Below are 15,010 nucleotides of genomic sequence, written 5' to 3'. Positions count from 1 at the left end.
GGTCGCTGGAGAGCTGTCTGTGTGACAGCTCTCCAGCGACCAAACAGCGACGCTGCAGCGATCCGGATCGTTGTCGGTATCGCTGCAGCGTCGCTATGTGTGACGGTACCTTATCTCAGGGATTTGTAGGTCCTATGTGGTATCACCTGAATAAGCATACATTATCTTTTTTCTGTGTGTATTTTCCTATCTCCCTCTATGGTAACAATGATATATCTTTAAGTGGGAGAGGCAGTATAGATTGAATTTATTTATTATCTCTATGAGTCCAATTTTGGTCTGTTCCAACAGACTATTCTTAGTGGTCTGATCCAACTGATTTCTGTTAGTTGTTTCTATTATTTGCCTCTTGTTGTGCACTATAGGAATTTAAGTGCTTTTTCCAAAATTTTTATTAAATATTAGCTTTTTAAAGAGTTATATGTATGCACTTCTTTGTCCCTTGAAATTATTATTTACTATTTGAACTGGGTCCGCCGAGAAGCAAGATTTATCAGACAAGATAAGTCCTGAGATTTACAGATCAGCAAAATATCAATCTTTGCTAGTTAGCAGCTTAGGAAGTAGGAAGGCACTATGAACAACAGAATCCAATACTAAACATGCATATTTCAGCCTTATCCTTAAAAGGCTGTAGATTTGAATTCCCGTGAATATCTTCTTAGATGCATCTGATTTTATCTTTTTAGCTGACGTAAATCTTGGAACAGAGGAAGTACACGATGACAAAGGGTGTCACTGCGATGTGTCAGTAGAGGATCTAACCCCAGCTCTAAAAACAGTCATCCGAGCAATCAGGTGAGTAAAAAATAGAAGATTACAGTTAAAAGTTACATTTCTAACATGCGAGAATAATGTATTTGCCTTCCTGAAGGATAACAATATACCTGCTCATGCAAAAATGTTAGTAAATGAAAGTTAAAATCACATTAAGGTAGGTGAGCAAGTTTTTTTGTAGTTCTGAGTGGATTAATAGACATGACACAATGCTGGTAAAACATGACGCTGTGACACTATGCGATTGCTGTTTTCTTGTTACCCAATAATTGGATATAGCAGTAACCCTTGTATTAGTAGACGTGCTTATTGGCTGCCACCTAGCTTTCAGCTGTTACAGTAACAGACCTAACTGTATAGTCCTAACTAAAAGTTTTGAGACTGACTCAAATTTAAGTTATTTCAAAGTTTGCTTTAGTGTTTTTAGGTTTTTTAGTTGGATGTTTCTATAGCTACTGAAGTACAATTATAAGCATATCATACATTTTTATACTATTTTTGACAAATACAGAAAGTTTATATAAAGACTCAATATTCATAGTGTACTGTTGACCCTAATTTATCAAATCTTCTGCGATTCAATCTGGCAGCTGGGCATCAGATTCTGAGGCCAATCATTAATGACGACAACACATTTTTGTCTAATCACTACTTGGAGTTTATCACAGTTTCTATGATTTTGCTTGTGCACTCGCTTTTTCAGGATTGACTGACCACAGGTTCTCAATGGGATTGAGATCTGGTGAGTTTTCTGGCCATGGACTCAAAATGTCAATGTTTGTTCATTGAGCCACTTAGTTATCACTTTTGCCTTCTGAGATGGTGCTCCATCATGCTGGAAAAAGCATTGGTCACCATTAAATTTTTCTTGCATCACTGGGAGAAGTTGCTCTTGGAGGATGCTTAGTTACCATTCTTTATTCATGGCAGTGTTCTCAGGAGAATGTTAAGTGAGCCCACTACTCTTGATGAAAAAAAAAACACATTAATAGTCTTATGATGTTTTTACTGTTAGCAGGAAAAAGGAGTCACCTTTTCTTCACTGGACAATCATTCTTCCAGAAGTCCAAAACAGGTCTGAAGGGTGCTTCATCAGACAAAATAACTTTTCAAGAAAAACAAGTTTTAGATTACCGAGGATGGGGTAAAGTTATTCACTCTGTTTAAATCCCCTTCAGACTGGTTGGAATATCTAGAAAAATTATTTTCTGGAGAAAAGGAAAGTGCTACTGTGTCATGCCAACTAGAGATAAGCGGATAAATCAACGGAGTCAAATTTTCTGAAAACTGCAGTTTCAAGCGAATTCAAGCATTTTGAGATTCGATTTGTAGTTCTCTAAAGAAAAAAAAAACTTGCCCAGCACTATTTTCTCACATTGCTGACACATCATAGAGCAGGCAAATCAGTGGGGTCCTTTCTCTCGCATGTAAAGTGTAAGAGCTTATGGTCAGCAAGGTCCTCTCCTCTCCCTCACATGTATTTAATAAGCAAATATAAGCTTTCCAGTACTTAGATACATGAGTTTATTCACTGCAAATCAAATTTTGGGGGGAAAATTTGGCAAAATGAGTGAGTTTCCAAAAATCCACTCATCTCTAATGCCAACAGTAAAGCATCCAGAAACCATTCATGTGTGGGGTTGCTTTTCATACACAGGAGTGGGCTCATGTGTAGACCGTGTGCTGGGGTGGTCTCTTCCAAAATATAGCGGGCTGAGGACAAAGAACACAACCAGGAAATTTAAGGAACTAGGTGTTACTAACAATGAAAACTGTATTACCCTGGAAATAGCAAGAAAGAAACAGTTAACTATCACACACACACCTAGCACAGATCAGCTAGGATCCCTGCGCTACACAACCGATAGGCCCAGTATGTTCTGTCAGGTACACTGTAATTTGCCTGACTTGTGGTTCTGCCTAATGCGGTAACGTTACCCAGAGCAAGTGTGTAATTAGAAGAGTGCAAGAGGTGGCCCCTACAGCAGTGCAGCACAGAGATTCACAAACTTAACAATTCTCTAAAATTACAATTCTGTTATACTATCTTTACACAAGCTCACACACTGAGGGGAGTATCTAGCTAAGGTTCACACAACCCTCTTAGCAAACAATGTTTCTAACTGAGAATTTAGGTTTGGCACCAACGTCTGCGTGTATGCACCCACTGGAAACTCTATGGTGGGGCCTGAGCTCAGGACTTACCAGCCGTTAACAGATCACAAAAGTGGCTGTCTGATCATCCAAACAGCCGTTTAGCTGGGAGACCGTGGAGTGGATCATGGGCTTTTACCTAAAGCACAGTTTTTGCCTGACCGGCTAGAAGGCCAATCAAGTCACAGCCAATGCTTTGCGTGGAATCTAACTCTTTATCCATCCGTAGACGTCTCCCCAACGTGATTCTTCTTCTCTGACAAGAATTACTGGAACAGTTGCACCTTTCCTCAGTAATCTAACCAGCTCCAAACACACTGCACACACCCGTTCTTCTTAACTCTACTGTGCTCCTGTGACATCTGTCGCTCTATAACTGCACTCCAAGATGGCCTCCTGCAGCTCTCAGTGATCCTTCAGTTTTCCAATTGTCTCTGGGAGCGGCTCAAACTGGTTATTTCCCTGTGTACCAAATGACATACAGGTGACAGTCGTATGAATCTGCAAACTGCTACCAACTAGTGGCTAAAACACCAATTACATCTTTTATGTTTACACAGGTAAACAGGTGTGGAGTGGGAATCTTCAACCACCCCCTCACACATGCACAATTTTGCCTGAGAACACTGCCATGAATAAAGAATGGGATCCAAACATCCTCACTGTTTTATCAGCAGGAGATTATAACTAGAGGACAAGTAAACCTAATGCCATGTAGTCCTGCAAATTTATGAGCTCTGTATAACCCCACCCCACAGCTTTTTGCCTGCACAGCATACACAGAAAGCTATCCATCAGTGTTATTGTCAGGGCTATCCATGAGGTACCACAGGCATCCACAGGTTTTTCCCCATTTGAGCTATTGTATGGCAGGCATCCAAGGGGACTGCTCGATGTAGCTAAGGAGACATGGGGGACAGGAGCCAACTCCGCATCGGAGTGTAATCGAGCACATGGCGAGCATGCAGGACCGTATTGTGGCAGTATGGCCCTGTTGTGATAGGCAATTCAGTATCACAATGGACATAGCGGTCAGAGCACATACAGTGATCTGAGAATAACCCAAAATAATAGAACGAGCTCTGAGACGTGGGAACTCTGCAGACCGCAATCCCTAATCCTCTCCAAACAACACTAGAGGCAGCAATGGATTGCGCCTAACTCTGCCTATGCAACTCGGCACAGCCTGAGAAACTAACTAGCCTGAAGATAGAAAATAAGCCTACCTTGCCTCAGAGAAATACCCCAAAGGAAAAGGCAGCCCCCCACATATAATGACTGTGAGTTAAGATGAAAAGACAAACGTAGGGATGAAATAGATTCAGCAAAGTGAGGCCCGACTTTCTTAACAGAGCGAGGATAGGAAAGATAACTTTGCGGTCTACACAAAACCCTAAAAAAAACCACGCAAAGGGGGCAAAAAGACCCTCCGTACCGAACTAACGGCACGGAGGTACACCCTTTGCGTCCCAGAGCTTCAAGAAAACAATTAGACAAGCTGGACAGAAAAAATAGCAAACAAATAGCAAAGAAGAACTTAGCTATGCAGAGCAGCAGGCCACAGGAATGATCCAGGGAAAAACAAGTCCAACACTGGAACATTGACAGGAAGCATGGATCAAAGCATTAGGTGGAGTTAAGTAGAGAAGCACCTAACGACCTCACCAGATCACCTGAGGGAGGAAACTCAGAAGCCGCAGTACCACTTTCCTTCACAAACGGAAGCTCCCAGAGAGAATCAGCCGAAGTACCACTTGTGACCACAGGAGGGAGCTCTGCCACAGAATTCACAACAGTACCCCCCCCTTGAGGAGGGGTCACCGAACCCTCACCAGAGCCCCCAGGCCGACCAGGATGAGCCACATGAAAGGCACGAACAAAATCGGGAGCATGGACATCAGAGGCAAAAACCCAGGAATTATCTTCCTGAGCATAACCCTTCCATTTAACCAGATACTGGAGTTTCCGTCTTGAAACACGAGAATCCAAAATCTTCTCCACGATATACTCCAATTCCCCCTCCACCAAAACCGGGGCAGGAGGGTCAACAGATGGAACAATAGGTGCCACGTATCTCCGCAACAATGATGATGGAATACGTTATGTATGGAAAAAGAATCTGGGAGGGTCATACGAAAAGACACAGGATTAAGAACCTCAGAAATCCTATACGGACCAATGAAATGAGGTTTAAACTTAGGAGAGGAAACCTTCATAGGAATATGACGAAAAGATAACCAAACCAGATCCCCAACACGAAGTCGGGGACCCACACGGCGTCTGCGATTAGCGAAACGTTGAGCCTTCTCCTGGGACAAGGTCAAATTGTCCACTACATGAGTCCAAATCTGCTGCAACCTGTCCACCACAGTATCCACACCAGGACAGTCCGAAGACTCAACCTGTCCTGAAGAGAAACGAGGATGGAACCCAGAATTGCAGAAAAATGGCGAAACCAAGGTAGCCGAGCTGGCCCGATTATTAAGGGCGAACTCAGCCAAAGGCAAAAAGGACACCCAGTCATCCTGATCGGCAGAAACAAAGCATCTCAGATATGTTTCCAAGGTCTGATTGGTTCGTTCGGTCTGGCCATTAGTCTGAGGATGGAAAGCCGAGGAAAAAGACAAGTCAATGCCCATCCTACCACAAAAGGCTCGCCAAAACCTCGAAACAAACTGGGAACCTCTGTCAGAAATGATATTCTCTGGAATGCCATGCAAACGAACCACATGCTGGAAGAACAATGGCACCAAATCAGAGGAGGAAGGCAATTTAGACAAGGGTACCAGATGGACCATCTTAGAAAAGCGATCACAGACCACCCAAATGACTGACATCTTTTGAGAAACGGGAAGATCTGAAATAAAATCCATAGAGATATGTGTCCAAGGCCTCTTCGGGACCGGCAAGGGCAAAAGCAACCCACTGGCACGAGAACAGCAGGGCTTAGCCCGAGCACAAATCCCACAGGACTGCACAAAAGTACGCACATCCCGCGACAGAGATGGCCACCAAAAGGATCTAGCCACTAACTCTCTGGTACCAAAGATTCCAGGATGACCAGCCAACACCGAACAATGAACCTCAGAGATAACTTTATTCGTCCACCTATCAGGGACAAACAGTTTCTCCGCTGGACAACGATCAGGTTTATTAGCCTGAAATTTTTGCAGCACCCGCCGCAAATCAGGGGAGATGGCAGACACAATTACTCCTTCCTTGAGGATACCCGCCGGCTCAGATAAACCCGGAGAGTCGGGCACAAAACTCCTAGACAGAGCATCCGCCTTCACATTTCTAGAGCCCGGAAGGTACGAAATCACAAAGTCAAAACGGGCAAAAAACAGCGACCAACGAGCCTGTCTAGGATTCAAACGCTTAGCAGACTCGAAATAAGTCAAGTTCTTATGATCAGTCAATACCACCACGCGATGCTTAGCTCCTTCAAGCCAATGACGCCACTCCTCGAATGCCCACTTCATGGCCAGCAACTCTCGGTTGCCCACATCATAATTTTGCTCAGCAGGCGAAAACTTCCTGGAAAAAAAAGCGCATGGTTTCATCACTGAGCAATCAGAACCTCTCTGCGACAAAACAGCCCCTGCTCCAATCTCAGAAGCATCAACCTCGACCTGGAACGGAAGAGAAACATCTGGTTGACACAACACAGGGGCAGAAGAAAAACGACGCTTCAACTCTTGAAAAGCTTCCACAGCAGCAGAAGACCAATTGACCAAATCAGCACCCTTCTTGGTCAAATCAATCAATGGTTTGGCAATACTAGAAAAATTGCAGATGAAGCGACGATAAAAATTAGCAAAGCCCAGAAACTTTTGCAGACTTTTCAGAGATGTCGGCTGAGTCCAATCATGGATGGCTTGGACCTTAACAGGATCCATCTTGATAGTAGAAGGGGAAAAGATAAACCCCAAAAATGAAACCTTCTGCACACCAAAGAGACACTTTGATCCCTTGACAAACAAAGAATTAGCATGCAGGACCTGAAAAACCGTTCTGACCTGCTTCACATGAGACTCCCAATCATCCGAGAAGATCAAAATGTCATCCAAGTACACAATCAGGAATTTATCCAGGTACTCTCGGAAGATGTCATGCATAAAGGACTGAAACACTGATGGAGCATTGGCAAGTCCGAATGGCATCACTAGATACTCAAAATGACCCTCGGGCGTATTAAATGCAGTTTTCCATTCATCGCCTCGCCTGATTCACACCAGATTATACGCACCACGAAGATCTATCTTGGTGAACCAACTAGCCCCCTTAATCCGAGCAAACAAATCAGATAACAATGGCAAGGGGTACTGAAATTTAACAGTGATCTTATTAAGAAAGCGGTAATCTATACAAGGTCTCTGCAAACCATCCTTCTTGGCTACAAAAAAGAACCCTGCTCCTAATGGCGATGATGACGGGCGAATATGCCCCTTCTCCAGGGATTCCTTCACATAACTGCGCATAGCGGTGTGCTCAGGCACGGATAAATTAAACAGTCGACCTTTTGGGAATTTACTACCAGGAATCAAATTGATAGCACAATCACAATCCCTATGCGGAGGTAGGGCATCGGACTTGGGCTCATCAAATACATCCCGGTAATCAGACAAGAACTCTGGAACCTCAGAAGGGGTGGATGACGAAATTGACAGAAATGGAACATCACCATGTACCCCCTGACAACCCCAGCTGGACACCGACATGGATTTCCAATCCAATACTGGATTATGGGCTTGTAGCCATGGCAACCCCAACACGACCACATCATGCAGATTATGCAACACCAGAAAGCGAATAACCTCCTGATGTGCAGGAGCCATGCACATGGTCAACTGGGTCCAGTATTGAGGCTTATTCTTGGCCAAAGGCATAGCATCAATTCCTCTCAATGGAATAGGACACTGCAAGGGCTCCAAGAAAACCCACAACGCTTAGCATATTCCAAGTCCATCAAATTCAGGGCAGCGCCTGAATCCACAAACGCCATGACAGAATACGATGACAAAGAGCAGATCAAGGTAACGGACAGAAGAAATTTTGACTGTACTGTACCAATGGTGGCAGACCTAGCGAACCGCTTAGTGCGCTTAGGACAATCAGAGATAGCATGAGTGGAATCACCACAGTAGAAACACAGCCCATTCAGTCGTCTGTGTTCTTGCCGTTCAACTCTGGTCATAGTCCTATCGCACTGCATAGACTCAGGTTTAATCTCAGGTAATACCGCCAAATGGTGCACAGATTTACGCTCACGCAAGCGTCGACCGATCTGAATGGCCAAAGACATAGACTCATTCAAACCAGCAGGCATAGGAAATCCCACCATGACATCCTTAAGGGCTTCAGAGAGACCCTTTCTGAATATAGCTGCCAGCGCAGATTCATTCCATTGAGTGAGCACGGACCACTTTCTAAATTTCTGGCAATATACCTCTATCTCATCCTGAGCCTGACAAAGAGCCAGCAAATTATTTTCTGCCTGATCCACTGAATTAGGCTCATCGTACAGCAATCCAAGCGCCAGGAAAAACGCATCAATATTACTTAATGCAGGATCTCCTGACGCAAGAGAAAATGCCCAGTCCTGAGGGTCGCCACGCAAAAAAGAAATGACGATCCTAACCTGTTGAACTGGGTCACCAGAGGAGCGAGGTTTCAAAGCCAGAAATAGTTTACAATTATTTTTGAAACTCAGAAATTTAGTTCTATCTCCAAAAAACAAATCTGGAATAGGAATTCTCGGTTCTAACAAAGAATTCTGAACCACAAAATCTTGAATATTTTGAACTCTTGCCGTGAGCTGATCCACACATGAAGACAGACCTTTAATGTCCATTGCTACACCTGTGTCCTGAACCACCCAAATGTCTAGGGGAAAAAAAAGGCAAAACACAGTGCAAAGAAAAAAAAATGGTCTCAGAACTTCTTTTTTCCCTCTATTGAGAATCATTAGCACTTTCGGCTTCCTGTACTGTTGTGATAGGCAATTCAGTATCACAATGGACATAGCGGTCAGAGCACATACAGTGATCTGAGAATAACCCAAAATAATAGAACGAGCTCTGAGACGTGGGAACTCTGCAGACCGCAATCCCTAATCCTCTCCAAACAACACTAGAGGCAGCCGTGGATTGCGCCTAACTCTGCCTATGCAACTCGGCACTAGCCTGAAGATAGAAAATAGGCCTACCTTGCCTCAGAGAAATACCCCAAAGGAAAAGGCAGCCCCCCACATATAATGACTGTGAGTTAAGATGAAAAGACAAACGTAGGGATGAAATAGATTCAGCAAAGTGAGACCCGACTTTCTTAACAGAGCGAGGATAGGAAAGATAACTTTGCGGTCTACACAAAACCCTAAAGAAAACCACGCAAAGGGGGCAAAAAGACCCTCCGTACCGAACTAACGGCACGGAGGTACACCCTTTGCGTCCCAGAGCTTCCAGCAAAACAATTAGACAAGCTGGACAGAAAAAATAGCAAACAAATAGCAAGAAGAACTTAGCTATGCAGAGCAGCAGGCCACAGGAATGATCCAGGGAAAAACAAGTCCAACACTGGAACATTGACAGGAAGCATGGATCAAAGCATTAGGTGGAGTTAAGTAGAGAAGCACCTAACGACCTCACCAGATCACCTGAGGGAGGAAACTCAGAAGCCGCAGTACAACTTTCCTCCACAAACGGAAGCTCCCAGAGAGAATCAGCCGAAGTACCACTTGTGACCACAGGAGGGAGCTCTGCCACAGAATTCACAACATGGCCCATAGTAAAAGAGCATCTAATGGATGCCCAGGCTGCGCAGAGCCGCACGTACAATAAAAAGCCACGGTCAGGACCTTTAAAGAAGGGGACCGGGTGTTGGTACTAGTAGAGCAAAAAAGGGGGGCAAATCCAGGTTCCAAAAAATTCCAAATTTATTGTGAATAAAAATGCAAAGTCCAGTCGAATAAAATCACATAATAGTGAGAAACAGGCAACGTGTTTCGAACAATCTCTTGTTCTTTCTCAAAGCTACTCCACATAAGTAACAGCATGATTAAATATCACCTACAACCAATGAAGATTAATTACCAGTCACATGATACATATAATGACTCACAATTTAAAAACATAGAAAAAGAAACATTTTTTAAAGATATACACAAAAGCAGAAAAAAACACATAGAAAATGCAGATTACATATAATAGTCATATTTTAGTAGTGGAACATAATCTCTTTTCATGCTTTTAAACCCACGGGATGACAGGGATTCACACAGAACATCCAATACGCTTCATGCGTAATTAAGCGTCCTTGAAGTCTCCTCCTCTAGCAGGTAATGTTAGTTTCTCAATGCCCATAGCTTGCAGGAATGCCATACTCCTCTGATGACAAGAAACCAAAGTGCTTAGTTGCAAATGACATAGAGCAATTGACAATATTAGAAGTAACAATATCGGTAATATGCTCAGAAATATGAACTTTAAGCATTCCGAGTTATACAGCCTACGTAACTCAAATTACATTTTGTACATTTGATCATGTAAATCACATTCTTACTATTACAATTGATCAATTGTTGTATTTTATATTGCTGTTTATTTTCACTATCGCAAAAAGAATGTGCAGTAGTGGAGTGAGCACATGTTCTGCATCTAGATGCACCACAGCGGTAAAAACCAATGTGATGCAGCCAGGTGCCTGATCCACCACTGGGATTGAAAAAACTTGGTGAGAGAGTGTCAAACAATGCAGTGGCCTTTTGTTGCCACCATTTGACAGCCCGAAGATAGAATAGTGGATTGAACCTCATCTTCATACGAAATAGGAATATTTTTTAAGATGAGAGATTTGATGATATTATATTGAGGAAAATATTGGGTAGAACAAATAATTTTCTGATTCCTAATACCACCTCTATCCTTTTCTTTTGGCACAAGCATATCACATTGTTCTTTCTTTTGTACAATTTTCTTTGCCCTGATAAGGAACCAATTAGGATAACCTCTCTTTTTCAATTTATTACAACATAATCAACCTCCTGCTAGAGAATGGCAGTATCATTACAATTTCTGGTGATTCTAGTTAATTCACCCACTGGTATTGACTTAATGGTGTGAATAGGCTGGCTACTAGAAGCGTGTAATATACTATTACCTGATAATGGTTTGCAATAGGTTGATGTAGCAATAACATCACCCACAATACCACGCAATGTTAAATCCAAGAATTAAATAGTGCAAGGATCAGTACTACATGTAAATCGAAGGTTAAAATCATTAGAATTAATGTAATCCATAAGTCCCGGTATGGCAGACACATCGCCACTCCAAATGAGAAGTGTATCATCCATGTATCTGCCATACCAGAACACATCAGGCAAAAGGGGTTATTGTCAGAATACAAAATTAAAGCTTCCCAATAGGACATGACTAAATTAGCTACCGATGGTAAATGCTTACAGCCCATTGAGATCCCCTTGCACTGGAGATAAAACTGTCGATCAAAGGAAAAATAGTTATGGTTCATTAAGAAATATATAACTTGCATGATGAAATTGCACTATCAGTAATACAGTCACTATATTTTTTCAGATGAAATTCAAGCGCTGTAATAATCACGTTTTGCGGTATGGAAGTGTAAAAAGAAATTACTTCAAAACCAATCCAGTGAAAATTGTTATTCCATATTGTATTGGAGAGTTGATGCAAAACATCTTTGGCGTCTCTGAGAAATCCTGGGACTCGCACAACTAGGGGCTGCAACAAAGAGTCTAACCATTGACTAAGAAAAAAAACACATTTACATAATCACATACAACATTCATACTCACCAAACACCTAATTCCCCGATGTCCTCGATCTCCTGCAACTAAAATAAAATAATAAACCACCATATATTTACCTTTCCGCCTTAGTCCATTTAATAACGAGTGTCCCACGGCGATCTAACGTGTAGAGCAGTCACATCAGGAGATACACTCCATTGATACACTGCAGGAGGTGATCCTCCCGCAGTGTATCACTACGCCACCGTAAGAGAGTTCACCGGAGTTCATGTTGCCACTTGTGGCACCGCTGCATCTCCTGATGTGACTGTTCTACACGGGAGATCACCATGGGACACTCATTATTAAATGGACTACTTCGGACAGGGAGTATTTATGTTGGTTTTTTTTTTGCAGGAGATCAAGGGATTCGGGGATTAGGCGATGCAGTAGGTATGGTTAATTAAGTTTAATAAAGGACTTTATTCTGGCTGTGTTTTTATTTACCATACAACTATAGGAATAGTAATGAATAGGTGTCTTATAGATGCTTTCCCATTACTAATCTGTGCGCTTGATGTCACCTGACAATACAAAGGTGATATCAACCCAACAAATATGAACCCCACTTGCCACCGCTACAGGACAAGTGGGAAGAGCAAGGCTAAGTGCCAGAATTGGTGCATCTATAAGATGCGCCATTTCTGGGGTGGCTGAGAGCTGATGTTTATAGCCTGGGGGGTGCCAATATTCATGGACCCTTCCCAGGCTATTAATATCAGCCCACAGCTGTCTGCCTAGCCTTTGCTGGTTTGATTTTATAGGGGGGCCCCAGGTCAATTTTATTTTGGGGTTTCCCTGTAAACTAGCCAGTAAAGGCTAAGCAAACATCTGTGAGCTTATTTTAATAGCCTGGGAACATTTATGGCTATTGGCTCCTTCCCATAATATTAATATCAGCCCTCAGCCATCAGCTTTCCCTCTGCTGGTTAAGAAAATTACCCGGGAGCCCACACAATTTTTTTTAGGGTATGTTCCCACAGTCAGGGACCAGCAGTGCTTTGGATGCAGCATATGTCTGCTCCGTCCAAAGCACTGCTGGCTTGTGAACGCAGGTGATTCCGCATGTGTTTATTGAACCATGCGGAATCACCACGCTCAATACATTGTATGGGGATGTTTATCTTGTGGAAACTGGACGTCTCCACAAGATAAATTGACATGCTGCAGTCTGGAAAGATGCGCCGCATATCCGTCTCTGCAGGGAGGCCGCGGGTGCTGGTGCACGCATAGTGGAGATGGGATCTCTGCAAATCCCATCCACTATGCTGTAACATTTGGACGCTGCGGGTTGGACGCTGTGGATGTACGCAGCATCCAACCTGCAGCGTTTACTGACCATGAGAACATATGCTTATAACGTTTTTGAAAATTAAACAGATATTACGTTTCATGCAGATTTTGTGAGTGTGTGTGTGTGTGTGTCTTTTATTTAACTCTTTATTTACCATTTTATTAACTACTAAACCTTGGGCTTGGAATTACATATATATATGTGTGTGTGTAAACATTATATTTGAACATGGCATGTAATAATATTATGGTCTTCAATGGAGAATGTAAAAGAAGAGGTTGGAATAGGAAACTACATCAGATTCTTTTTTTTGTTAAATAATATATCTTTATTCAGCTTACAAAAACGCATACAAATCCACATGAAAAATCTGCCTGAAAATATGCATCAAACCTGCATATAAAAACGCATCAAATCCGTGCAGATTTTCAACTGCGTTTTCTGAAAAGAGAGGAAGAATCCACCCAAATTTTCACAACAGCAAATCTGCAATGTGCACACATACCCTAAGAACAAAGAAAGAGGATTTTCTTAACTTCCAGGCATTTACTAGCATGCAGTAGGCAGCATTTCATAAAAAACATGACAAGCAGACAACCCTAATGATTAGGGAAGAACAGAACCTTGGAAGTTCAGGTTCTGGCATACGACCTTTACTTTATTCCAAAGTTCATTTGAGGTACCAGAAATGTACTTGAGCCATAACCTGAACTCCTTTGAGAAAATATTTTTCTATCTCTTTTTCTCTATCCCTTTCTCTCTGCAATGGACTTCCCCGGGACTCTGAACATTGCAATGGATTCCTGGGAGAAGTTCGTGTTCAGCGTTTAGTTTGGGTTCGCTCATCTCTACTAACGATTAAAGGGATTTTCTGGGCTAAACATAAAGTTCTACAGTCACTCTTTGTGCCTGCAGTTTTGCCAAGTCTTGAGTGTGCCATATGCACACTGTCTGGATTCCCCTCATATACGATTACTTATTGGCGATCAAGTGCCAACTAGCAACTCTTCTAAAGAAAAATGAGAGAAGCACTGAAAGTTGCTAATTGACATCAGACCACAAATGTCGTGACTCTGTTGTCGGGTGTCCTGAGACGAGGGGCTCCTTCCCTAATGCTAGAGATACCCTAGCTCACCCTGTTACCTGGGTTACTTTTGATAGTGAAGATGCCAGGGCCACACACCTTACCTTAGCTCCTGAATCTGCTCTCAGCTTGTAACCTTCCCCCACCCACAGAAAAGAGAAGTAGTAGTGTACGATAATACACCAACCAGACTAATAAGGTAATACAAACAGGGGTAACAAAAATACCAAATATACAAATATACTCCCACATACAAAAGAGGAATGCATCAGAGAGAGGAGGATGGGATCAAATCAAAGTAGGAGAGGAAAGGAAATTATCACACACTCAAAATCTAGCATCAGTCACAGATAAATCCACCAAACACTTTCTCCAGTAACAACCACAAACATCCACCAGGCATGCAGCATAAGCTATCTCTGACAATGAGTGCTAGATAGGACCTCGTTTATTTAGGAGATGGGAGTGGCTAGCAGTGCATATCTGAGATTCTTAGCTCCAGGAGCTCTCAACAGAGCAGATCAATCCCTGCACTGCCCACAGAAATTTACACCATTTAATGTGAAGGTGAAGTGCTTCTATTCAGTGCAGGAGTAGGAGAAATCAGACGCTGCGGTCTTCTGGCTCCTCGCTGTTTCGGTAACCCCATGACTGCAAGTATTCAAATTGCATATGAGCAGTCATGTGACATCCGCTAGAATAGACAACAGAGGTGAATCCTGACGGTGTGCCTATAGTACACTTTTAGGGTTCAGCAATCTACAGTCAGATAAACTGACTGCAGAAATGTATCTTTAGTCCAGAAAATAAAACCCCTTTAGATCTTGCCTTAAAGGGAACCTGTCACCCCTCCCCCCCCCCCCAGACGTTTTTA

The 15,010-nt window shown here is 42.7% G+C and overlaps 1 protein-coding gene across 1 annotated transcript in view; it reads left to right on the top strand.

Annotated features, from left to right (window-relative positions):
* Nucleotides 1-15,010, top strand: part of KCNQ5 (potassium voltage-gated channel subfamily Q member 5) — a 952,749-nt gene that overhangs the window by 914,183 nt on the left and 23,556 nt on the right. The window contains exon 11 of the mRNA XM_069726569.1: nt 690-798. Coding sequence (XP_069582670.1) covers nt 690-798 — 109 coding nt within the window. The remainder of the gene's footprint in view (nt 1-689; nt 799-15,010) is intronic.

Source organism: Ranitomeya imitator, chromosome 5, assembly GCF_032444005.1.
Source record: "Ranitomeya imitator isolate aRanImi1 chromosome 5, aRanImi1.pri, whole genome shotgun sequence".
Lineage (NCBI taxonomy): Eukaryota > Metazoa > Chordata > Amphibia > Anura > Dendrobatidae > Ranitomeya > Ranitomeya imitator.
This window is presented reverse-complemented; position numbering and strand designations above follow the sequence as displayed.